The 27,287-nt window shown below is 44.6% G+C and overlaps 1 protein-coding gene across 1 annotated transcript; it reads left to right on the top strand.

Annotated features, from left to right (window-relative positions):
- LOC309693090 (protein NLRC3-like) lies at positions 1-27,171 on the top strand (the record flags this gene model as incomplete). Its single annotated transcript, XM_082512067.1, has 6 exons — positions 1-112; positions 13,317-15,135; positions 15,743-15,916; positions 16,100-16,273; positions 17,103-17,262; positions 26,058-27,171. 6 exons carry the CDS (start codon positions 1-3, stop codon positions 26,064-26,066), a joined length of 2,448 nt encoding a protein of 815 aa, XP_082368193.1. The 3' UTR covers positions 26,067-27,171.
- Between the last annotated feature and the right edge of the window lie 116 nt (positions 27,172-27,287).

Raw genomic sequence — 27,287 nt, 5'->3', positions numbered from 1 at the left:
ATGAGTGATCTGAAGAAGGACAAGGATCGACCAGGATCCTCATCCTTCACTGGATCCAGGCTTTTGTCTATGAAGCGTCGCATTTCCAGAGATGTTCCTCTGGCATTCAGTGGTGAGTCTAGCCCTTCAGACAAAAAGTAAGAGACTGTTTCTACTGGTAGTTGTGATGAGATGTTTGCATTTGGCATTAATGTCATGGTTACTGAGTTTTTAAAGATATCTTTGAACTGTTATTTTTCTAGCGTGGGATCGCTGTTGGGTTGCCAAGTTTTTAACTATCAAATAAGGGACGCTGGCATGCCAGAATCACAATGCACCAATTTTGCTCATTATACGAGATGTCTCAGCTAAAACAGGACAGTTTGCAACCGTAACTGTAAACAGCATACATCTTTAATAACTTTCTAAATATAAATCCACTAAATCTGCTTCGGTTGGCACTTGGTTGTCATTAACATGTGGGCCCTCGGGTCCGAGGTTATTACAGCCTCTCAACCTCTTTACGAAGCACATTTGTGAAAAAGACGCACACAAAGACACTCACACACAAAAACAACACAGTTGTTGATTTGTGTTGTGTTTATCTTCCCATATTTTTCTCTTCCAGGTGCTGTTTGGTTTTTGTATGTTTTTTCTTTCTTCCAAGGGCAGCAGTTGTTTCCCCATTGTGCTTTTCTACTTTTGCTCTATTCTTTTTTATTATATTATCTTTCTGATTTTTTTTCCTATAATTCTGGATATTTGACTATTATTTTTGGCAGAATTGCTAGTTAATTCAAAATCCTAGCATGGACCTATTGTTCTGTTGGAACAGCCAACTGTGTCCATGTTTCCAAGGTCAAGCTGACAAATTTAAATGTAGCCCTCCGTCATTATTTCATTCACTTTATGCAATCTACAAATCTATCTCACTTGGCTCATGCGTATCCAGCCCAATTTTACTCTTTAAGTGTGTGTGTGTGGTGGGGGGGGGGATGATTGATTGATTGATTGACTGATCTAAATTTGATTCTGAATTTAACAGAGAGGCAATGAAGAGAAACTAATAGGGGAGAAAAATGCTCCCTTTCTAGTCCCTGAGTACTCTCAGTGCAGCGTTTTGAAACATCTGAAGGCTTTCAGTGACCTGAACAGCCTAGTCTAGTGTAACAAATGCATGAACAAGCTTTTCAGCATTACTCTGAGACAGGATGTCTGAATGATATATCCTGGTCAAAAACGACTCTAAAATTCCTCACAGTGTTACTGGGGTTCACAGTAATGCAATCCACAATATGGATCTAGTTAGATACCATATTGCAAACATTTTTAGGGGAGAGTACAATAAAATGTGTTTTAGCTGAATGTAGAAGCAGGAAATTTGAGACATTCCTGTAGTTTTACCAAATGCTATGTGTCATCTGGCTTCATGGATAGATAAACCAGGTATCCATACCTGTAAAACCTAAAGCGTGCTCTCATCTCTGTAATAAAATATTACAGTCAGCAGTATTGAACACTTCACTGAAGTCTAGCAGGACAAGCACAGAGATGAGTCCACTGCCAGAGGCCATAAGATCATTTGTAACCTTAACTAAAGCTGTTTCTGTGCTGTGATGCACTCTGAAACCCGACTGAAACCATTCCTCTGCAGATGATCTGTTAGCTGTTTGACAACTACTCTTTCAAGAATTTTTGAAATAAAAGGAAGGCTGGAGATTGACATATAATTAACTAAGACAGCAGGTTGTGGCTTTTTAACTGAAAGTGGAACTGTCAAGCATGATGTTATCACCACCATGCTCGACAGTTCCAACACGTTCTTACTCTCAAAGCGTAAAATTTTACACTAGGTGACAAATCTTCGGTATGTTACGCTTTCGGACACCCATATAAGCATACACATCCCTATATTATGAGGTCGGAAAAATTAAGAAACATGAGAAGCGTTTGGAATGAATCTACACATTTATTTTACTGTAATCGCTTTGGAAAACACTATCTAACACGGTTAAGGTGGTGGTTAAGGTTAGGGATAAGGTTAGGGTTAGGATTAGGGCTAGGGCTGGAATACACGTTGGAATGTGTATTACTGCCAAAACATCAATCTATTGGATTCCATCCACAACCCAGTGCACATCATGGGAACGCGAAGGTTACCTTTCACGTTCCTGAGGAATGCCTTGGGACATGACAGATAAGGTAAGATAAGATAAGATAACCTTTATTAGTCCCACAGGTGGGAAATTTGTTTTGTTACAGCAGAAAGTAGAAAGTGCAAAGTTACATAGCAAAAATTAGAAAAACACTGGAATAGGATAAGAATAAGATACTTTGCACAACTGTACACAATAGAATAGAATAAAATAAAATGCTATATACAATAGAATAAAAACAAATACAAATGCTATATACAACTGAGTATAATATAACGTACCTGTAGCTGTCCACAGCCTCAATGTCCATGCCTTGAATGTTTAGTGGTTGCAGTGCAGGATGTTTGTGCCTGTGGAAGTCTACCACCAGTGTTGATCTGGAGGTAGTTCTGCTGGCACCAGTCCACAAAGTCATGGGTATGTTACGTGGTCGGAGTGAAAACGGCTCACAGTTAACACAGATTCACTTTTCACATTCACTCTGTTATCTCTTAAGCTCTTCACTCTCAGACTGCAGGCTTACTTGTTGTTCCTAGAGTATTTAAAAGTGGGAGTCAGAGCCTTCAGCTTTCAGGCCCCTCTTGAGCGGAACCAACTTCTAGTTTGGATTCAGGAGACAGACACCCTCTTAGGATTGGGCTTAAAATGTCAGTTTTTGGCCATGAACCATACCTTAGCTGCTCTGTGCTTCTAATGATAAAATTAGCTTCTTTTTTTTTTAAGCACATTTTTTTCGCTGTGTTTATCCCCACTTTGCATTTAATCATTAGTAATTTTTGAACGCTGTGTCCTCTCCCATAGTTTCCATTTTGTCCTGTCTCTCTCTCTCCACTCTCCCTGTGCCATACTGAGCCTGGTTCTGCTGGACGTTTCTTCTTGTTTTTGTTTGTTTTGGGGGTTTTTTGGATTTTTTCCACCTGTCCCGTTCGGTTCTTTTGCCATCAGAGTTATTGTCTAAAGGCAAAGAAAGATGCCCAACGGATTTACTTTACCAAATGGGCCATCCCAGCCTTGCCGTATTGGTCTATTTCATCAGAATCAGAATCAGAATCACAACACTAGAGGCCAACTCCAAGCCCATAGCACAAGTCACCATCAAGTGCGCGATCTACCAAGGAGATGCTCTGTCCCCACTGCTGTTCTGCATAGGCCTGAACCCCCTCAGTGAGATCATTAACAAGGCTGGCTACGGATACCGACTACGGAACGGAGCAGTTGTCAGCCACCTCCTGTACATGGATGACATCAAGCTGTATGCCAAGAGTGAACGAGACATCGATTCACTGATCCACACTACCAGGCTATACAGCAATGACATTGGAATGTCGTTCGGACTGGAGAAGTGTAGTCGGATGGTAACAAAGAGAGGGAAGGTAGTCAGAACTGAGGGGATTGAACTACCAGAAGGCAACATTGCAGACATAGAGGACAGTTACAAGTACCTGGGGATCCCACAGGTGAATGGGAACCATGAAGAGGCCGCTAGAAAAGCTGCAACCACCAAGTACCTGCAGAGGGTCAGGCAAGTCCTGAGGAGTCAGCTGAATGGTAAGAACAAGATGCGGGCCATCAACACGTACGCCCTGCCCGTGATCAGGTACCCTGCTGGGGTAATAGGCTGGCCAAAGGAGGAGATAGAAGCCACTGACATAAAGACAAGAAAGCTCCTTACCATGCATGGAGGGTTTCACCCCAAGTCCAGCACCCTGAGGCTGTACGCTAAGCGGAAGGAAGGGGGCCGGGGACTGGTGAGTGTCAGCACCACAGTCCAGGATGAGACAACGAACATCCAAGAATACATTGGGAAGATGGCCCCAACTGACCGAGTGCTCAGTGAATACCTCAGGCAGCAGAAACCCAAGAAAGAGGAGGGAGACGAGGAACCATCATGGAAGGACAGGCCCCTGCACGGTATGTACCACCGGCAGATAGAGGAGGTGGCTGATATCCAGAAATCCTACCAGTGGCTGGACAAAGCTGGACTGAAAGACAGCACAGAGGCACTAATCATGGCAGCACAAGAACAAGCTCTGAGCACAAGATCCATAGAGGCTGGGGTCTATCACACCAGGCAAGACCCCAGGTGCCCCAGAGACAATCCAGCACATAACAGCAGGGTGCAAGATGCTAGCAGGCAAGGCATACATGGAACGCCATAACCAAGTGGCCGGCATAGTGTACAGGAACATCTGTGCCGAGTATAACCTGGAAGTCCCGAGGCCAAAATGGGAGATGCCCCCAAGGGTGGTGGAGAATGACCGAGCTAAGATCCTGTGGGACTTCCAGATACAGACGGACAAAATGGTGGTGGCTAACCAACCAGACATAGTGGTGGTAGACAAACAGAAGAAGACGGCCGTAGTGATCGATGTAGCGGTTCCGAATGACAGCAATATCAGGAAGAAGGAACACGAGAAGCTGGAGAAAAACCAAGGGCTCAGAGAAGAGCTCGAGAGGATGTGGAGGGTGAAGGTAACGGTGGTCCCCGTGGTAATCGGAGCACTAGGTGCGGTGACTCCCAAGCTAGGCGAGTGGCTCCAGCAGATCCCGGGAATAACATCGGAGATCTCTGTCCAGAAGAGCGCAGTCCTGGGAACAGCTAAGATACTGCGCAGGACCCTCAAGCTCCCAGGCCTCTGGTAGAGGACCCGAGCTTGAAGGATAAACCGCCCGCAGGGGCGTGCTGGGTGTTTTTTTAATATATATACACATAAGTCACTCATTAATAAATAGCTGGAAAAGAAACATGTGTAGTTGTAGCAGTAACCAGTGTGTTAAGTGGATGCGTTGTACAGGGAGATGGCCACAGGCAGGAAAGATTTCCTGTGTCGTTCAGTGGTGCTTTTCGGTAATCTCAGTCTCTCACTGAACGTGCTCCTGTGACTGACCAGCATGTCATGGAGTGGGTTGGAGGTGTTATCCAACATTGTCTTTATCTTGGACAGCATCCGCCTCTCCGACACCACCTTGAGGGAGTCCAGCTCCATCCCCACAACATTACTGGCCTTACGGATTAGTTTATTGAGTCTGTTGGCATCTCCTACCCTCAGCCTGCACCCCCAGCATGCAACAGCATTGCTGCTAACTTATTACCCAGGAGGGTCGGCCTGATGGTATTGAAAGCACTAGAAAAGTCAAAAAACATGACCCTCACAGTGCTCACCGGCTGGTCCAGATGGGTGTAGACACGATTGATCAGGTAGATGATGGCGTCCTCAGTTCCGAGACGAGGCTGATAAGCGAACTGAAGGGGATCCAGATGTGGTCTTACTATGGGTCGCAGCTGGTCCAGGATGAGCCTTTCCAGGGTCTTCATGATGTGGGAGGTCAGTGCCACGGGCCTGTAATCCTGGGGGCCACTGGGACGTGGCGTCTTTGGTACAGGGACGAGGCATGATGTCTTTCACATCACTGGTACCCTCTGCAGACTCAGACTCAGCATAAACAGTTTATGAAAGACTGCACACAGCTGGGGGGCACAGGTCTTGAGGACGAGGGGACTCACTCCGTCTGGTCCAGCAGACTTGCCTGAGTGAAGTCTCCTCATTTGCATCTCAACCTGGTATTAAGTGAAGGTGATGGGTGGGAGAGGGGTGTCAGGAATCTCACAGGAGGCAACAGCGCCATGTGAAGAGAGAGGCTGGCACAGTGGTGTGGCTCTGGATTCCAGGCAGACTACAGGTGAGGTTGTGGGGGTGTGAGCAGACACTGTGGTGTCGAATCTATTGAAAAACAGATTCAACTCGTTAGCTCTATTCTCACCTCCCTCAGCTCCCCTGCTGTTGGTTGGCCTGAATCCAGTGATGGTCTTCATGCCCCTCCACACCTCTCTCATGCTATTCTGCTGGAGTTTCCACTACAGCTTCCTCCTGTAATTGTCCTTAGCCTCTCTGATCTTGTCCTTTAGTAACACCTGGACCTTCCTCACCTCCTCTTTATTGCCCCCTCTGAAAGCCCTTTTCTTGTTGTTGAGGAGGGCTTTGATGTCCTTAGTCACCCGCGGCTTGTTATTTGGGTAACAATGAACAGTCTGAGCTGGAACAATGGAGTCGGTGCAGAAAGTTATGTAGTCTGTGATACACTCAGTAAGTCCATTGATGTCCTCGGCGTGAGGCTCACAGAGTGTTTCCCAGTTGGTCACCTCGAAACAGCCCTGTAGTTCTGCTAAGGCCTCCTCTGACCACCTCCTAACAGTCCTCGTGGTCACAGGTTCCCTCCTCACAATTGGCACATAGCGGGGGGGTGAGGTGAATCAGGTTATGATCTGACAGTAAGTGGGGGGAGGGAGGAGGAGCTGTATGCATCCTTGACATTAGCATACAGTAGGTCTAGAATTTCTTCTCCCCTGGTGGGACAGTCCACATATTGTCTAAATGTTGGTAGTGTATTGTCCAGTGATACATGGTTGAAGTCACCCGAGATCACAATAAAGGCACTCGGGTGCTGAGTCTGTAACCGGGCTACGGCAGAGTGAATGGTGTCACATGCAGCTTTGGGGTTAGCAGAGGGAGGAACATAAACAGCCACCAAGATGACGTGAAAGAATTCCCAAGCATATAAACAAGCATATATAATAATATAATAAACAACATCATCGAGATGATCTATGTGAATATAACAGTAAATACTAAATATTGAATATTATTGTGCATGTAAGATCAACAGTGTATAGTGTGCTTTGAGGTAGGAGCCAAAAAGGGTGTAGTTTGTGTGTGTGAGCACCCGTGTGTACACCTGTGAGCGTGAGCGCGCTTGTATTTAAAAGGTTACTTCATGTAATGATCTGCTAGAGGGTGTGGGAAGCCATAGCCCCATCCTCCAGGGCATGAAGCAGGTATGGAGGGGATCCAGGCTTCAGACATCCAGAGGCCCTGAGAGCACAAGAGACCAAGGAAGACCAACGGAGGGGCGACCATGCCACTATCCCGGAAAGAGCTGAGGAGAGCCCCAGATGAGGGGTCACTCAGTAGCCGCAGAGCAGAAGCCGGGGGGTTGCAGTGACGTGCCCGTGAGCTCCACCGGCAGCCAGCTGTGCCAGACTGACTGAGCCCCAGGCCAAGAGGCCGAGGGCACCACACCCCCGAAGGGGCCCGAGCAAGCCCCAGGCTCCAGGCCCCTACAAGCAACCACCAGTTGTGAGCCGGCACGTACCTGGACTCCCATCCCCGGACACAAAGAACCACCAATACACCAATGTTTGAGGGCGTCTGCCACTGGCAGGGGGAGTGGTGGGGGGGAGATAGGCCTCAATACCTTGGAGGGCCTGAGATGTCCCTAGAGAGGTGGCATCTGATACCCGACCTGACATATAGACACAAACAAACAGGCACACACAGATACAAACATCCATTCCCACCCTCATGCTCTCATGGCCAGAGGGGCCGATGGCGCGATATGGCAGCCTCGCTTCTTACAGTCTGCCCCAGGGCAGCTGTGACTACAACTGTAGCTTGCCTCCACCAGTGTGTGAATGTGAGAGTGAATGAATAGTGGAATTGTACAGCGCTTTGAGGGCCCCGAAAAGCGCTATATAAATGCAATCCATTATTATTATTATATGCAATTACGCAGCACTCACTCAACGTGGAGACAGACATAAATAGACACTGTACACACAATCACACTCCCCATGTGTACTCTATACCCCATGGCTAGGTACCCTTGCCCCTGGAGGGGGAAACTGCACCCAGACCCAGGTAGTGTTACCCTCTTCCCTGGGGTGGAGAGAAGAAGACCGCCCAGACTCCGCAGCAGCAGGGAGGCACCACATTCCAGACCCTAATCGGATGGCCAACTCCTCCTCCCAGCTCCCCCGCCCCAACAGGCAACAGAGAACGGGGGGGTGTGAAGACTCCAAACCTCCCTCTGCCCGCTCATATGTAATGTTGATGCATGTGTGTTCTAAGGTGCATTTAAAACCCAGGAGGGCATGGAGCTACCTGCCAGAGAGCAGCAGGTAAGCTCATTGCCCCTCCTGACAGCCCTCAATGTATACGTGTATTTAAAATTGAGAGGTCAGCAATGGCGCCAGGGGTGAGGTTGTACATCCTGATGGTCATAAATAAATAAATAAATGAATTTTCATTTATATAGCACCTTTCAAGAGAGAATCACAAAGTGCTGCACATAAGATTACAAGTCATCTGGATGCCGTGTAGCGTGCCCACCCCCAAGGTCCTATATGTATGTGTTATGAGAATGTGAGTAATGTGAATGTCTAAGTTGTGGGATAAAATTGAGGCACAGGCAGCCAGAAGGGGACAGAGGGGGGATGCCTCCCCTGCACCCTGGTGACACACCTCCACCCCAAGGCCCTGCATGTGTGGGTGATTGTGGTGGAGCGGGAAAAGGGAGGCAGCTGGAGATGGGGAGGGAAGGAAGGGAGGGGCAAGTGGCCCCTCCCTGGGGCCAGCTCCCCCGCTGACCCCAGTAGGCACCCGCATACTCTGCAACCCACCAGGGCAAACCCCTCTACCATGATAAGGTGGTGGAGCGGTTTGTGTGTCCCAGGGATCCCAGGGGCTATGTTGTCTGGGGGCTTTTGCCCCCTGGTAGGGTCTCCCATGGCAAATTGGTCCTGGGTGAGGGACCAGACAAAGAGCGATTCAGAAGACCCTTATGAAAACAATATCGAGGGAACAGTTTACCCTGCCCGGGATAGGGTTACCGGGGCCCCGCCCTGGAGCCAGGCCCGGGGAGGGTGCCCGAGGGTGAGCGTCTGGTGGCCGGGCCTTAGTCCATGGGGCCCGGCCGGGCACAGCCTGAAGAGGAGACATGGGCCCATCCTCCCGCAGGCCCACCACCCGCAGGAGGCGCCATAGGGGTCGGGTGCATTGTGTGTCGGGTGGCGGCCAGGAGCGGAGGCCCTGGCGGACTGACCCCCGGCTGCCAAGACTGGCAATAGGAACATGGAATGTCACCTCTCTGGTGGGGAAGGAGCCTGAGTTAGTGCGTGAGGTTGAAAGGTACCGGCTAGATATAGTCGGGCACACCTCTACGCATGGCTTCGGCTCTGGAACCAGTCTCCTGGAGAGGGGCTGGACTCTGTCTCAGTCTGGAGTTGCCCCTGGTGAGAGGCGGCGGGCTGGGGTGGGTATTCTAATATCCCCTCAGCTTGCTGCCGGTACGTTGGGGTTTTTCCCGGTGGACGAGAGGGTTTGTTCCCTGCGCCTTAGGGTCGGGGAACGGGTCCTGACTGTCATCTGCGCTTATGCGCCGAGTGGCAGTTCGGAGTACCCAGCCTTCTTAGAGTCCCTTGGGGGGGGGGGGGGGGTGGAAGGTGCTCCACCTGGAGACTCTGTTGTCCTGCTGGGAGACTTCAATGCTCACGTGGGTAACGACAGCGAGACCTGGAGGGGCGTGATTGGGAGGAACGGCCTCCCTGATCTGAACCCGAGTGGTGCTTTGTTATTGGACTTCTGTGCTAATCACAGTTTGGCCATAACGAACACCCTGTTCGAACATAAGAGTGTCCATAAGTGCACGTGGCACCAGGACGCTCTAGGTCGTAGGTCGATGATCGATTTTGTAATCGTATCAGCAGACCTGCGACCATATGTTCTGGACACTCGGGTAAAGAGAGGGGCTGAGCTGTCAACTGATCACCACCTGGTGGTGAGTTGGATCAGGTGGCGGGGGAGGACGCTGGACAGACCTGGTGCACCTAAACGCGTAGTGAGGGTGTGCTGGGAACGTCTAGCAGAGGCCCCAGTTCGCGAGATCTTCAACGCACACCTCCAGCAGAGCTTCAACAGCATTCCGAGGGAGACTGGGGACATTGAGTCCGAATGGACCATGTTCAGCGTCTCCATTGCCGAAGCTGCAGCATTGAGCTGCGACCGCAAGGTGATTTGGGCCTGCCGTGGTGGTAATCCCCGAACCAAATGGTGGACACCAGAGGTGAAGGGAGTCCTATCGGGCTTGGTTAGCCTGTGGGACTCCGGAGGCAGCCGACAGGTATCGACAGGCCAAGCGGAATGCGGCTCGGGCAGTGGCTGAAGCAAAAACTCGGGTGTGGGAGGAGTTCGGAGAGGCCATGGAAAAAGACTTTCGGACTGCCTCGAAGAGATTCTGGCAAACCGTCAGGCGTCTCAGGAGGGGAAAGCGGTGCTCTACCTGCACTGTGTATAGTGCTGGCGGAGCGCTGCTGACGTCGACTGAGAAAATTGTCAGGCGGTGGAAGGAATACTTCAAGGACCTCCTTAATCCCACTGACACGTCTTCCGAGGAGGAAGCAGAGTCTTGGGATGACTCCGCCAATTTCCGGGGGTGAGGTCACTGAGGCAGTTAAACAACTCCTTGGTGGCAGAGCCCCTGGTGTTGATGAGGTCCGCCCCGAGTTCCTGAAGGCTCTGGACATTGTAGGGCTGTCCTGGTTGACACGCCTCTGCAATGTTGCGTGGAGATCAGGGGCAGTACCTGTGGACTGGCAGACCGGGGTGGTGGTCCCCATCTTTAAGAAGGGGGACCGGAGGGTGTGTTCCAACTACAGGGGGATCACACTCCACAGCCTCCCTGGGAAAGTCTATGCCAGAGTGCTGGAAAGGAGAGTTCGTCCGCTAGTCGAACCTCGGATACAGGAGGAACAATGCGGTTTTCGTCCTGGTCGCGAAACACTGGACCAGCTCTTTATCCTCTCCAGGATACTTGAGGGTGCATGGGAGTTTGCCCAACCAGTCTACATGTGTTTTGTGGACTTAGAGAAGGCATTCGACCGTGTCCCTCGGGGTGTCCTGTGGGAGGTGTTGTGGGAGTATGGGGTGTCTGGCCCATTGCTACGGGCCATTCGATCCCTATACAACCGTTGCAAGAGCTTGGTTCGCATTGCCGGCAATAAGTCGGACTCGTTCCCGGTGGGTGATGGGCTCCGCCAGGGCTGCCCTTTGTCTCCGGTTCTGTTCATAATTTTTATGGACAGGATTTCTAGGCGCAGCCAAGTGGCGGAGGGCTTTCGCTTTGGTGGCCTCAGAATCTCATCTCTGATTTTTGCGGATGATGTGGTTCTGTTGGCTTCATCGGGTGAGGGCCTCCAGCTCGCACTAGAACGGTTCGCAGCCGAGTGTGAAGCAGCGGGAATGAGGATCAGCACCTCCAAATCTGAGGCCATGGTTCTGAGCCGGGAAAGGGTGGAGTGCCCACTCCGGGTCGGTGATGAGTTCCTGCCCCAAGTGGAGGAGTTCAAGTATCTCGGGGTCTTGTTCGCGAGTGATGGGAGAAGGGAGCCGGAGATCGACAGACGGATTGGGGCTGCAGCTGCAGTAATGCAGACGCTGCACCGGTCCGTCGTGGTGAAGAGGGAGCTGAGTGTAAAAGCGAAGCTCTCAATTTACCGGTCGATCTACGTCCCTACCCTCACCTATGGCCACGAGCTGTGGGTAGTGACTGAAAGAACGAGATCGCGGATACAAGCGGCAGAAATGAGCTTCCTCCGAAGGGTGGCTGGCCTCTCCCTTAGAGATAGGGTGAGAAGTTCGGCCATCCGGGAGGGGCTCAGAGTAGAGCAGCTGCTGCTCCACATCGAAAGGAGCCAGCTGAGGTGGTTCGGGCATCTGATAAGGATGCCCCCTGGGCGCCTCCTGGGTGAGGTGTTCCAGGCATGTCCCACCGGGAGGAGGCCCCGGGGCAGACCCAGGACACGCTGGAGAGATTATATCTCTCGGCTGGCCTGGGAACGCCTTGGTGTTCCCCTGGATAAGCTGGAGGAGGTGGCTGGGGAGAGGGAGGTCTGGGCCTCTTTGCTTAGGCTGCTGCCCCCGCGGCCCGGTCTTGGATAAAGTGGATGAAGATGGATGGATGGATCGATAATGAAAGAGGTTCCAAAACCAAATTTGTGTAAAGTTGCAAATAGAAATTTCCAGTTAACTCTGTCAAACACTTTTTCTGCATCTAAAGAAAATATTGTAGTTTCGATGTTTTTACTGTATGAGTAGTCTATCAAATTAAGTAATCTACGTGTATTTGTTGATGAGTGCCTAGCTTTTATGAAACAAGTTTGGTCAGGATGAATTAAGAGGGGGTTATTTTCTCTAATCTCTTTGAGAGAGTTTTGCAGATTATTTCAAGTTGTTTTTTCTTTATTTATTTTTAGTTGGTTCACTAGAAATTGACTGGATTTAATACCATGTTCATAATTTTGTAAGCATAGACTTTGTACTAAGAATTTTGTTTTTTTATTAATTATCTCATTAAATTCTAGTTTTGTTTTGCGTACCAACCTAGATTTTAGAGAAGCTTATGACTCTCACTCCATGACGGTGTAAAATTTGGTTCTCAGGGGACAGTAAACCAGTTCATGGCAGGCAGGAATATCCTTTAATTTTCTCTCATCTGAGGATGACAGTTCAGGTCTTCTTCCAAACCATGGAAAAATAGTGACATATCCAAATAACTTGTACCTATGTACAATTGTTTGAAGTGATGATTTAATTAGAAATGGTTCTAAAAAACTTACCAACCTGTGTACAATTCTACAAATCTACAATTCTTTGTCTGAATTCCTTGGACATCAGTGGACCCAGAACCGGAGCTGAACTCCAGACTACCGGTAAGAGCAGCAGTGTATAAAGTAAGACTTAACATATATCTGCTGATGGTCTCATTTCTGAAAAATGGACTTCTTATTGTGATATTTGTTTTCTTTCACTATATTTTGTTAGGCTGGGTCTCAATGCATACACACAAATCACAAAAAAAAAACCCATGATTTATCAATATTTTTGTACCGGAATTTGTTTGCACTTCCCTCTGACCACTCCCTACATCAGTTGTAATGCTGTCTTTACCTGATGTCCTTGCTTGTGACCCCTTTATTTATATAAACTATAAGAACAAAACGCACCCAGTCATATGTCGACAATATACATTTAACACTACACTCTTTTTTTCCACTGCATTGAGCTTCTCACATGGGATTGATAGATTAGGGTTCGTGGTTCTTACCCTTCTTTTTTCTTCTTTTTCTTGTATTGTGTTAGTCTGTTGTTTCTGAGCAACTCTGATGTACTAACAAACGCACAGTGGTAAGAACAAAAGAGGCCAGTAATCATGTTTCATGAATCTGGCATGCTGATTTTGCATGGGAACACTTTATTTTTTTGAAAGGTAAGAATACAAATGCAAATGTGTAAATTGTGCATGCAAATATTAGTTAATGAGGCCAATGATTATTGTTTCATTTAGCAGATGCTGTCCTGCAGGAGGTATTAGATGAACATAAGATCAGTCTGAGGAGGAGATGTGAACGTGTGACTGAAGGAACTGATGAAACAGGAAGTAGAACCCTCCTCAACAGGATCTACACTGAGCTCTACATCACAGAGGGACAGAGTGAAGAGGTTCATACCCAACATGAGGTGAGGCAGCTGGAGACAGCTTCCAAGATCCTTTATGACACTCCAATCAGGTGCCAGGACATCTTTAAAGCCTTACCTGAACAACAGAGACCCATCAGAGTGGTTCTGACGAATGGCGTTGCTGGTGTTGGAAAGACTTTCTTAGTACAGAAGTTCGCTCTGGACTGGGCCAAAGGTTTGGAGAACCAAGACATCAGTGTGGTGATTCTGCTTTCATTCAGGGAGCTGAACCTGATCAGAGATGAGCAGTACAGTCTTCTGGAGCTGCTCCATGTTTTCCATCCAGCATTGCAGAAGGTCAAAGCAGAGAAGCTCGCTGTCTGTAAACTTTTGCTCATCTTTGACGGCCTGGATGAAAGCAGACTTTCATTGGATTTCACCAACAGGAAGCTCATGTCTGATATCACACAGAAGTCATCAGTTATTGGGCTGCTGACAAACCTCTTCAAGAGGAATCTGCTTCCCTCCGCTCTCATCTGGATAACTTCCCGACCTGCAGCATCCAATCAGATCCCTCCCATATATGTTGACAGGGTAACAGAAGTACAAGGCTTCACTGACGCCCAGAAGGAGGAGTACTTCAGGAGGAGATTCAGTGATGAAGAGCTGTCCAGCGGAATCATCTCACATATGAGGGCATCCAGGAGCATCCACATCATGTGTAGAATCCCAGTCTTCTGCTGGATCACTGCTACAGTTCTGGAGCACATGACCACAGAGCAGAGAGGAGAGCTGCCCAAGACCCTGACTGACATGTACTCACACTTCCTGCTGGTTCAGACAAAGAGGAAGAAGAACAAGTACCTCGAGGGACATGAGACGAGTCCACAGGAGCTGATGCAGGCTGACAGGGAAGTTCTCCTGAAGTTGGGGAGGCTGGCCTTTGAACATCTGGAGAAAGGAAACATCCTGTTCTACCAAGAAGACCTGGAACTGTGCGGTCTGGATGTCACAGAGACCTTAGTGTACTCAGGTGTTTGTACAGAGATCGTCAAAAGAGAGTGTGTGATCTTCCAGAAATCGGTCTACTCCTTTGTTCATCTGAGCATTCAGGAGTTTCTGGCTGCTGTCTACATGTTCCACTGTCACACTGAAAGGAAGACACAGGTGGTGGAGGACTTCCTGATAAATATTTTTCCTCATTTATTCGGTGATGATTATGATGATGATGACATGAAAAGCTCCTCTTTGGATGTGTTTCTCTGGAGAATCATGGAAAAATCCCTCCAAAGTAAAAATGGCCACCTTGACCTCTTTGTTCGTTTCCTTCATGGCCTCTCTCTGGAGTCCACCCAGACACTGCTACGAGGCCTCTTGGGTCAGACAGAGAACAAACCAGAAATCATCCAGAGAGTCATCAAGAACCTCAAAAAAATGAATAGTTATGAAATCTCTCCTGACAGGAGCATAAACATTTTCCACTGTCTGATGGAGATGAATGACCTCTCAGTGCATCAGGAGATCCAAGAGTACCTGAAGTCAGAAAACAGATCAAAGCAGAAACTCTCTGAGATCCACTGCTCAGGCCTGGCCTACATGCTGGAGATGTCCGAAGGGGTTCTGGATGAGTTGGACCTTGGGAAATACAACACATCACCCGAGGGACAGCGGAGATTGATTCCAGCTGTGAGGAATTGCAGAAAGTTTCGGTGAGCCCAGATGTGATAATAATTGTGCTTATGCTTATCCTCCCAATGCTCTCTTTTAAAGCTTCCTTCCAGTTGGACATCACCTCACCTAGGAGGCATTCAACAGTCATTTTAATCAGATGCTGAACCACCTAAATTGGATTTTTAATGTGCAGGAGCAGCAGGTTATTTACAGTTGTCTCAAGGCACTTTACATTTTAAGGTCAAGACACTAAAATAATACAGAGAAAGCCCTAATTAGCAGACAACCCCCTATGAGCAAGGATTTGGCAACATTAGGAAGGAAAAACACCCTTGGAACAGGAAAAAAAACTTTTGTAGAACCAGATTCAGGATTTATCATGAATGTTTTTAGATATTAAAAGTCCACATCCACATATTTAATTGTTATCATATTTAATCAGGTTCAGATCTGACACTGTCAAATGTTTGGTTTAATTTCTTTACTGCTTGACAGCAGGCAAAGAGATCATCTTTCCAAGTGGAACTGATGAACCACTGATATGAATAACAAAATGCCAAACAGCAAGACTCCAACTCAAATGTACAAAATGAATATAAAATGTCCTATTTATAATAATGTTTTCTAATATTTTTGCCATTACAGACTTTCTAACTGTTGGCTCTCAACAACTCACTATGAAATTGTGGCCTCAGCTCTGAAGTCCAGCCCTTCCCATCTGACAGAGCTGGATCTGAGTGGAAACCACCTGAAGGATTCAGCATTGAAGCAGCTATGTGCTGCTCTGGAGAGTTCAAACTGTAGACTGCAGACTCTAAGGTTATTTCAATGGGATTGCTTTTATTTCTGGAGATATCTCAGTTGTTTGACTTGTGAATTAAATTAATCTCCTTACAAAGGAGTCTATTGCTGTCCAATATAGGTCATCAATGGTCATGGAAATGAAATAATAAGCAGCTATTTGAATTATTAATGACTTTATCTGTTTTTTCCTTTATTCAGATTGAAAAACTGCAGGTTGTCAGAGATCAGCTGTGCTGCTCTAGTCTCTGCTTTGAAGTCCAACCCCTCTCACTTGAAACATCTAGACCTGAGTGACAACAATCTGCAGGATTCAGGGATCATACAGCTCTGTGGTTTTCTGGAGAGTCCAAAGTGTACACTTGAGACTCTGATGTGAGTTAATTTAGAGTCTGTTACTTATAATTACAATAATGTTACAGAAGTCCAATGTGCCTGCTCGAACTTGGGTAAAGAAAAACATGAAATTCAGTATGAAATATCTCATGATGAAGTCCTGACTTGTATCTTATTGGAAGCTTTGGGATATAGTGGAATCAAATTTGGAAACAGCTAGAAACTATCTGGAACTCCCTAACAAAAGAGACATGTGCAGGAAAAGAATGCCAGCAGGAATGCCAAAACAAGAAATACAAAATAGTTTTTTAGTTATTATTTGTATGCAAATACTGAGTATTTAATCATTTAGTTTATTTGCCTAATAAACAATATAATGCTTTGTTTTAAACAAGTCTTTACACATCTGTTTATTTCCCAAGCACTCTACTTCCATCCATCAAGCTGTAAATTTTTCTTTTAATTATATTTTCATTTTTCTTTTCCGAAATTTACTTTGTTTTCAAATAAGGAAAATTTGATTTATTTAAGATAATGAAGGAGACACACACACAAAGAAAGCGACATTAAAACACATATTTTTATATGTTTAACATATTTATATCATACTGATCGTGTAATCCTGTAAGAGACTTGACAGAGGTCACCAGCATGATGTCTGTTGATATGAATATGTGTTTGAATGTCATGCTGACCTTTGCATGTGTGTAGTTGAGATGATTATGATCCACGATAACAGAATGAATAGTCACTACTCATTTCACAGAAGCTGATTGATTTTTTGATTGCAGTAATCCTGAGCTGCGCATTTAAAACGTGAAATCATCTGAATGAATTATCAGTGATTTTATCTGCTTGCTTTATTCAGATTGGAGAGCTGTAATTTATCAAATACCAGCTGTGCTACTCTGGTCTCTGCTCTGAAGGCCAACCCTTCTCACCTGACACATCTAGACCTGAGTAAAAACAACCTGCATGATTCCGATAAGAAGCAGCTGTCTGATCTCGTGAAACTACAGTTTATTAAGGTCAGTAGAGAAGAGTTAGTCCATGGTGCGCTTAGCAATATTTTTCTACACACATTTAGTGTAGGTATATTTTGTCAGCATTTTTGCCACAAAGAAAATATATAAAAAGGTAAAAATATATATATTTGTAATAGCATAAACATAGTTTGCGTGAACCATAAAACCTCATTTCCATTTTGGTAAATTGAAAATTGACATGCAAGTTTGATTTGGTGTTAGAGACTTACACATGCTATACTATAAGTGCAAAATTTCGCACAGCCTATAGGGCTTTGGAGTTGACGTCACACCGCAATGCATTGTGGGAGCGCGTCACCATTTACAAGATGCTTCGTTGTAGTCTCTGTCCTTCTTAGGGAGAAGACAAACGTGGGTATCATATATGCTATCAGGGAAAGAGCCCTGTGCAATAGAGCAGTTCACCATTCTGAGTAAAAGTGGAGCGATTATATCAATATGGGCTTTATAAAATTCTATGTTGAACCCATCCGGTCCGCAGCCTTTACAGCTAGGGAAAGAAACTATAGCAGCTTTGACTTCTGTGATGCTGAAGTCAGCTTCAAGTGCTTGGGTGGCAGATTCTGTAAGGGTTGGAATACTCAGAGAGTTAAGAAAGCTAAAAAGCTCAGAGTCAGTGGTGTTTGATTTAGAAGAGTACAGTGTGCTGAAAAACTCAACAAATCTGTCGTTAATCAGCTTAGGATCAGTAATTAATTCACCGGTAGAGGAGGCAATTTTGTGTATGGTGCGATAGGCTTGCACATCTTTTAATTGTCTGGCAAGTAATTTATGGGGTTTATCTCCCAACTCAAAGTGTCTTTGTTTCAATTTAATAATATCGCTACCGACTTGGGTTCCCAAAATATGATTGTATTCGAGTTTTAGTTTTAGATTAGCATTAGATATGTCCTCAGTATCAGATTGGCGAAGTGCCTCCTCTAATGTTGATAATTCAGACTCAATTTGGGACAGACGATTTAATCTAGTTCTTTTCGAAAATGTTTGAAAGGAGATGATCTTGCCACGCAATACTGCCTTAAAAGATTCCCAAAGAGTGGAATCAGAGACCTCACCGTTGTCGTTATGTTTTAAGAAGTTTTTGTTTGACAGAAGGGTAGAATGGAATTTCCAATTGAAAATTCGAGGCTTTAAATTAAAATCTATTTTCATGGTAAGTGGGGCATGGTCAGAAATCAAGATCTGATGATAAGCAGAGCTGATAATACTGGGTAATAGTCTAGAATCTGTAACAAAGTAATCTATTCTGGTAAAGCTACGATGTACAGGTGAAAAAAAGGAATATTGCCTGTCATTTGGATGCTGAAGCCTCCAAACGTCTACCATGTTGTGTGATTTTACCAGATTGTTCAAAACTGCCGTGGATCTAGTAGTGAGGGCTATTTTTGTAGACAATCTATCTAAAACAGGATCAAAATAGCAGTTAAAATCGCCACCAATTATATTAGACATATTATATTCAGAAATTAGGTCAAATATTTTGGAAAAGAAGTCAGGACAGTCAAAATTAGGGGCATAGATATTTAGCAAGACCAGTGGAAAAGAGTTAATGGACCCAGAGACCAAAACAAATCTCCCATCCGGATCAGTAACGACGGATCCAAATATAAATGGAGTGGTTTTCCGTATGAGTATAGCAACACCTCTGGCCTTAGATGTGAAAGTGGACCAGTAAACCTTCGACACCCAATTTGCTCTTAAACATCTCTGTTCATTGGAGTGAATATGAGTTTCCTGAAGAAAAATTCTATCAGAAGATAAATGCTTCAAATGTGACATAACCTTCCCACGTTTCAAAGCTCTGCCTAAGCCCTTGAAATTCCAGGATGTAAACATAAAACAAAATTAACAACAAGAACACTGAACCCCACCCCCCAAAAAGAAAAAGGCCGCAAAAAAGAACAAGAACCACTGTGGCCCATCCCAGCGTGCATTAAGGGGACTGCCGGGAAGAGGAGCACAAAAAAACAAAAAAGAAAAAGAGAAAAAAACATCCTTCGTGTATAGCAGCTCCGCACCAGACTCCATTAATCAAAACAATAGTTACACCCATAGCTGGACTGGCCATCGGGCATACCGGGCATTTGCCCGGTGGGCCGCTGGCGATTTTTTGTTTTTATGGGCCGATGGATTTTTTTTTTTTTTTTTTAAGGAAGGGTATATATAATGAAAGGTGTTGGATTGGCCAATTGGTCATGATCGACTCTGGGCTGGACCAATTACAGCCGAGGAGGCCGAATGCACCCGCCCCCTTGTTTAGCAATCATGTGATTTTCACGCATTGCATGCCGGGAACTCGTGGCAAAACAATCCAAGTACCGCATCAAATGCAAGCATTTGCAGCACCGCAAAACGTTCATTCTCCGGTTCCAATACCTTCTTGTTTTTTCTTTGCCGCACAAAAAAGGAATGTACAAAACAAAAGGAGAACAATGCCGGTCCGTACAAAGACAGACTCGACGAAAAGACAAAGAAAAGATACGAGGAAAAAATCAAAGGTGTGAAAGGGTCAGACCCTTACGAGAACACAGAGGGACAAAAGACGTTAGCGTGCTGCCCAACTTTCACCACGCTCATATTTATAATTACACGGTTCTTGGAGTGAGTGCATACACTCATGAAGTTTAGTAATTTCAGGTCACTGCAACAAGCCCAGGTACAGTTTACCGACGGATGGGTACAGGACCTTGAAATGCACCGTGTAGAAAGTAAAGACCATGGTACGAACAAAGGTAAGTTTACCAGTCTCACAAATCGTCGTCATAACTACACATTCGTTAACCATTTATTAATATAACCTTTGAGCTCAACGGTAATTAATTAGTAGTGGAAATAATTTCTGGTTCATCACAGAAATGTAGCAGTGACAATAATATTGTATGTTGTAATCACACTGGACAATTAGTGATACAAAACAACTGTTTTACCCTGTGAATAAAAGTATATGTTTTTGTCAATGTACCATGGTAATAACAGAAGCGAAACGCAATATTTTGTCAGGACAATTTACTATTTATGCACAATAAACAAAGGAGCATAGCGCGACAATTTCTGTTCAGCGCCAGACTTGCTTGTAACCTATATCACCAATTATGTTAAGAAAAATGACGTATTAACGACTAAAAAACTCTGACCTTTGTGGGAATGCTTGGAGCAGACTAACATGTGAGCTGGAGTGTTCTGAGACGTTATATTTGGTATATTCAGACCATCCGTCAGGTCTTACTTCGGAAACATGGCTTAAAACATTTCTCTTCAACGACGTAAACCGATTAAAAAAAAACGATCAGCTTCCCGTGGCTGTCATGCGACCGGCTGTTGCAGTTAATAATACAACAGCTTCTTGCCATTTTTTGTGTTTCTTTTTATCGCTGTGTAACGGAGTTCAATTGAAAGCCTGCGTGCGCTAGTACCTCTTGCCACAAGTTCCCAGAATCCTTTGCGGTTTTACCCCTGAATGACGTCACATTTTCAATCTTCATCCTGGTGGGCCGGTCTCTAGTCAAAATGCCCGGGCCGATTTTTTGTCCCAGTCCAGCCTTGGTTACACCCATAAATCGACTGATTGGGTAAAAAAAAAGAAAAAAAGACACAAACATACAGGGAGTGCAGAATTATTAGGCAAGTTGTATTTTTGAGGAATAATTTTATTATTGAACAACAACCATGTTCACAATGAACCCAAAAAACTCATTAATATCAAAGCTGAATGTTTTTGGAAGTAGTTTTTAGTTTGTTTTTAGTTTTAGCTATTTTAGGGGGATATCTGTGTGTGCAGGTGACTATTACTGTGCATAATTATTAGGCAACTTAACAAAAAACAAATATATACCCATTTCAATTATTTATTTGTACCAGTGAAACCAATATAACATCTCCACATTCACAAATATACATATCTGACATTCAAAAACAAAACAAAAACAAATCAGCAACCAATATAGCCACCTTTCTTTGCAAGGACACTCAAAAGCCTGCCATCCATGGATTCTATCAGTGTTTTGATCTGTTCACCATCAACATTGCGTGCAGCAGCAACCACAGCCTCCCAGACACTGTTCAGAGAGGTGTACTGTTTTCCCTCCTTGTAAATCTCACATTTGATGATGGACCACAGGTTCTCAATGGGGTTCAGATCAGGTGAACAAGGTGGCCATGTCATTAGTTTTTCTTCTTTTATACCCTTTCTTGCCAGCCACGCTGTGGAGTACTTGGACGCATGTGATGGAGCATTGTCCTGCATGAAAATCATGTTTTTCTTGAAGGATGCAGACTTCTTCCTGTACCACTGCTTGAAGAAGGTGTCTTCCAGAAACTGGCAGTAGGACTGGGAGTTGAGCTTGACTCCATCCTCAACCCGAAAAGGCCCCACAAGCTCATCTTTGATGATACCAGCCCAAACCAGTACTCCACCTCCACCTTGCTGGCGTCTGAGTCGGACTGGAGCTCTCTGCCCTTTACCAATCCAGCCACGGGCCCATCCATCTGGCCCATCAAGACTCACTCTCATTTCATCAGTCCATAAAACCTTAGAAAAATCAGTCTTGAGATATTTCTTGGCCCAGTCTTGATGTTTCAGCTTGTGTGTCTTGTTCAGTGGTGGTCGTCTTTCAGCCTTTCTTACCATGGCCATGTGTCTGAGTATTGCACACCTTGTGCTTTTGGGCACTCCAGTGATGTTGCAGCTCTGAAATATGGCCAAACTGGTGGCAAGTGGCATCTTGGCAGCTGAACGCTTGACTTTTCTCAGTTCATGGGCAGTTATTTTGCGCCTTGGTTTTTCCATACGCTTCTTGCGACCCTGTTAACTATTTTGAATGAAACGCTTGATTGTTCGATGATCATGCTTCAGAAGCTTTGCAATTTTGAGACTGCTGCATCCCTCTGCAAGATATCTCACTATTTTTGACTTTTCTGAGCCTGTCAAGTCCTTCTTTTGACCCATTTTGCCAAAGGAAAGGACGTTGCCTAATAATTATGCACACCTGATATAGGGTGTTGATGTCATTAGACCACACCCCTTCTCATTACAGAGATGCACATCACCTAATATGCTTAATTGGTAGTAGGCTTTCGAGCCTATAAAGCTTGGAGTAAGACAACATGCATGAAGAGGATGATGTGGACAAAATACTCATTTGCCTAATAATTCTGCACTCCCTGTATAAAATGACTTGTGTATAACCAAAGTTATAATGTAAACGTTCTCAGTACTTCACAATAGAGAAAAGTTTTAAGACGTCGTAGCAAAAAAAACAAACAACAATGATAGAAAGCTAGCACCACAGAAGCATTCAAAAAATGATTGAACGAATCGCGACTCTCACTATAGGAAGAGAAGAGTGAGAATGTTCAAAAATACAGCCGCATCAACAACATGAACAAATATATTACCAGGTCACGATTACAGTGAGTCCGCAAAACGTTCAGCTTCAGCAGGAGACTTGAAGGTGTTAGTGATGTTGTTGTGAACTACCCGAAGCTGGGCCGGGTAGCGCAGACTGCACGTCACTCCGGAGGCACTAAGCTTTTTCCTGACCGTATTGAAGGCCTGTGCAAGGACCTCCGCAGTGTAGTCAGGGAAGATGGACAAATTCTCTCCATCGCAGCTCAACGGTGCACGTTGGCGTGCCAGACGCAGGACATGCCACACGTCTTTCTCATGATGCAACTGGGCTATGATAGCCCTCGTTCACTGGCCAGCCGTTGGTTTTGGTCTAAGGGTGCAGTGTGCCCTCTCCACTTTTATCGGCTTAATAAAGTTGTCTTTCCCCAACACATCCAGCAGCAGGGATGAAACAAAGTCCGCAGGCTTACCGCCCTCAGCACCTTCCTTCACTCCAACAATCCTAATGTTGGCCCGACATGAGCGCGTCTCCATCTGGCCTAGCTTGCCACGCAGGTTATTGGTGGCTGCCTTTAGTTCCTTGCATGTAGCTTCAAGCATACAAACACGGCTGTCCATTGTAGTAAGCGACTCATCGATAACATCTAGACCAGGGGTGCCCAATCCCGGTCCTCGAGAGCTACCGTCCTGCAGCTTTTAGATGCATCCTTGTTCCCACACACCCGAATCAAATGAATGGCTTGTTATCAGGCCTTTGCCAAACATGATGGCATGCTGAAGAGGTAATCAAACCATTTGATTCAGCTGTGTTGGAGTAGGGATGTATCCAAAAGCTGCAGGATAGTAGCTCTCGAGGACTGGGATTGGGCAGCCCTGATCTAGACGCTGTTCAGATGACCGGATATCTGCCTGGAGCATAGACAAAGTACACTCAATTGTGTCAAGGCGGGTCTCCATAGAGGTTTTTAGGCTAGCGATAGCTGCTAATATGGCGTCGGTGCTCGCAGAATTTTCAGCTACTGCTTTCTGGCAGTGTGTTGCATCTTTTTTAGGCGGCATGTCGTCCAGTATTTATCGTAGTCGATGCAAAGCAGTAGTGCTGTTGACCAGTTAATTAAAGAGGCACGATGTCGCGTTAAATTGTTGGAAAAAAAGAAGAAAAGTGCGGAGCTGAGAAGAGTGCGTCCTACTCCATCAGTGTACACAAGCGCCCCCACAGCCTATTATTTTTAAATTGAGGTTGATGTTCACTTTATAGATCAAGTGCTGCAACACACCTGAATTAAAATTAGTAGGTCATTAGTAGTATGGCATCACATTTAGTAGTAACAAGTGAGATTTAAAAACAAAATCAAAATAATGTTTTTAAAAAGATGTTTTTGTTCACAATACTATTTTATCGGTGCAGTTAGTATTATGATTAGGCGATTGATTGATGGCATTACCTTTAGCTCCCTCAGTTGAGCTCTGTATTCATTTGCGTCGGTGATCCGATATTACGTATCGGTATCGGTCCGATCCTGGCCTAAATTACTGGATCGGATATCGGAGAGAAATAAAAAATGTAATGCGATCCATTAAATATCACAAAAGCACCTGACAAAACTTGCGACATGTCGTAACCCAGCTCATGACCTTAGCACGTCGGAGCAGTATGCGTCACGTGATAGAGCCGCTGTGGCGTGTGAGACCTGTTCGCAGTCTAGTTGAGCATTTGGAGCCTCACTATCAAACCAGCATTTCATCTCCGAGAAAGATATCCATGAGAAGTAAACCAAGTGTGTAAATTCATCACTGAATGTTTGTAAAGCATTCCCATGGTAAGCTTAACAACCTTCTCTCCCCCTCCTGTTGCTACTTCAATCATGGAACTGATCAATGACTAGCTGATTGGCTTTTCTGTCACGAGTCCCGTCTCTCTTGTTTGTTTATTGCCCACTTTGCACCAGAAGCGTTTAAGCTTGATAAGCTGTTGTTAGAATTTATTTAATATTACTTTCTACATACCTAGCAGTTGGTAACTGTGCAGGTGTGGGTGTAGCAAAGTTTTGCCAGGGGGCCAGGTAGGGCTTTAACAGGGAAATGGGGGCTCAAAGAAATACTTTTCTTTGTTATTATCATTTAAAGTGTCTAGTTTTTAATAAATAATTATTTGAATTGTTTTGTTTTGTGTGTTGTTTTGTTTGTTGTTGAATCTTACCTCCAAAGTTTTCATCGGATGTAAAATGTATAGAAGTCCATTAGTGTATATAGTAACTATTAAGTCTAATATATACCCTAGTAAGCTATATTACTTTATATTACCATCTGTGCAGTCTGCAATTCTGTTGAAGAAATATGTTGAATCGATTTAATTATTTTTACAAAAATAATTGATTTCTGTGCATTTATTTTACACGTGCATTAAATTAAAGTCGATTACGTTAATTAAGCATTTTGCTGGGAGTTGGCAACCCTATTAGTAAGTAAGGTTTATTTATTAAGCGCTGTACACAAAGGTTAAAATAAAGAAAACATTGAGTAATAAAATAGACAATATAAATAATGCAAATTCAAAACAATTCAAAAGTGTTGATTAACGGAAGGCCTGTTTAAATAATAAAGTTTTAAATAAAGGAACGAGACAAAGACTTTACATGTGAGTCCAGGCCCAGAGAAGAGGGCCTGTTAGTTTGTTTGTTTAATATTTCCACTAAGTAGAGGTATAACAGAATAGCTTTAGTGTTTTGTTTTTTAAAAACTCGAGTATTAACTTATACAAAATGCAGATATTTTTTTTAAAAAGTTTTATTGATTATAAAATACACTATATCAGCTTCATATCGGTATCGGCAGATATCCAAATTTATGATATCGGTAACGGAATCGGACGTTAAAAAGTGGTATTGTGCCATCTCTAATAATGTGTTCATCATTATGCTGGAATTTTAGATAAAAACAAAAAGAAATTAATGACTGAATGTTAGTTCACATTCTGAAGCTGCTAAAATTAAACTAATTCCCAGTAAGGAAATTTGTGCTTGATGGTGTAGTGCAGTCATGCTGGCCTACTGGCAGCCCTATAAGACCTGAGATTGGCTGTGTGCAGTCTGTTTGGACTGTGCAAATCTGTAGAAAACCACCTACGGTTCTTAAGTGCTTAGGAAATGGTTGTCTTTTTTGGAACAACCATTTTGTGCTGTGTTTCTGACATCCCCCATTATATGAAACTTGGCCTTCAATTTGGAGACGGTACTCCAAAATAATGGCTCACTCAAAATAATGCTGCAATGCCAGTAGGGTGCATGCTACTATAGCAAAATGGAATTCCTCATGTTTTAATTATAAAATAATGCAATATGTAATGACAAATAAAAAGTTTTACAGTGAGTATTAAATTTAAGTTTTGAAATTTACCTTAAAGCTTTAACTTTGATGTTTTCTCTCTCAGACCAACTGACGATGTGGATGAAAAGGAGGACAGAGCAGAATCTCCAGGATTCAGTCTGTCTAGGAACTCTAAAAATCTTCCTCCACACTTCAGGAATGAACACAAACCCTCAGACACAAAGAGGTGAAGACGACTGTGAGAATCTGTAAACTTAACAGTAGGGTGGGGGAACCCTACATTCAGGAGTGGTGTCGGGAAATGACTCACTTACAAATAAGTCATGTAATAGTTTCTTTTCTAAGCTCCAGAATATTTTCTCTATTAACGACTCTTTGTTTAGTTTTCCAGTTACAGTAGATGGATCTTGTTACGCCCCAGTCTAGGGGTACAGGAACGCAACATAAGAGTTGAAAAGATTGACCCCGCCCTGGTCCCCAAAACCATACACAGAGGGAAAACCAATTTCTTAGTGAACGGTGGTTTATTTGTCTACACTGAAAAATGAAGCTCCGGGGTGAACAAAGGCCAAAATAACAAACAAAACAAGCTAAGTCAGGAGGAGGTGCTATCTAAAGCCCTATGTGAAATCAAAAACCAAACAAAAGACAAGCATTACACCTAACTCCCTAACTGAGAAAACTGTGCAAGGAAAAACAATAAGGCAGCTCACCCCTTCTGTTCCAGTGCTATTTACAATGTGCTATTTACAGTGAAAACTAATGTGCACACTATATACAGAACTCAGCAAGTCGCAAAAGTCACAGGCACAAATGTCACAGGTTTTGGAGGCCAGGGTCAGGTCTGCTGCTGCTGTCAGTGGCTGCCCCGGGACAACTGCTGGTGACAGATTTTGAAGCAACCATATGATCAGGGGGCCAATCAGCAGCCGTCAGCTCATCCAATCAGGGACCTGCAGAGACTTAAAGACACAGACAAAGAAACAGCCACCAAGACAGATTATGGCCAGGGTCATAACAATCTACCAATTAAGTCCATAATTTCATTAAAGAGAAATTAAAGAGTCAACAAGGTCTGCATTTGGAAAAACCTGTATCCAAAATGTAAACTGTTCTCACACATGAAACTGTAATACTTCATAAATTGGGTTCATTTAATTTCACTAAGAATGTTGCTGCTTTAGTTTTTTTTTACTGTACACACTGATAATGTGAGAATGCTGTAACCAGTTTGATTATGCAATAAACAAAATGACATCATCAACAAATAATTTAGACTGTCTGTCCCATTGTTTTTCTACAAATGTATGGGTGTGTTACTACGGTGGCCCTG

This window comes from Aulonocara stuartgranti, assembly GCF_965226115.1.
Source record: "Aulonocara stuartgranti genome assembly, chromosome: 17".
In the NCBI taxonomy this organism is placed as follows: Eukaryota; Metazoa; Chordata; class Actinopteri; order Cichliformes; family Cichlidae; genus Aulonocara; species Aulonocara stuartgranti.
The sequence above is the reverse complement of the archived record's forward strand: the minus strand, read 5'-3'. Positions and strand labels throughout refer to the sequence as shown.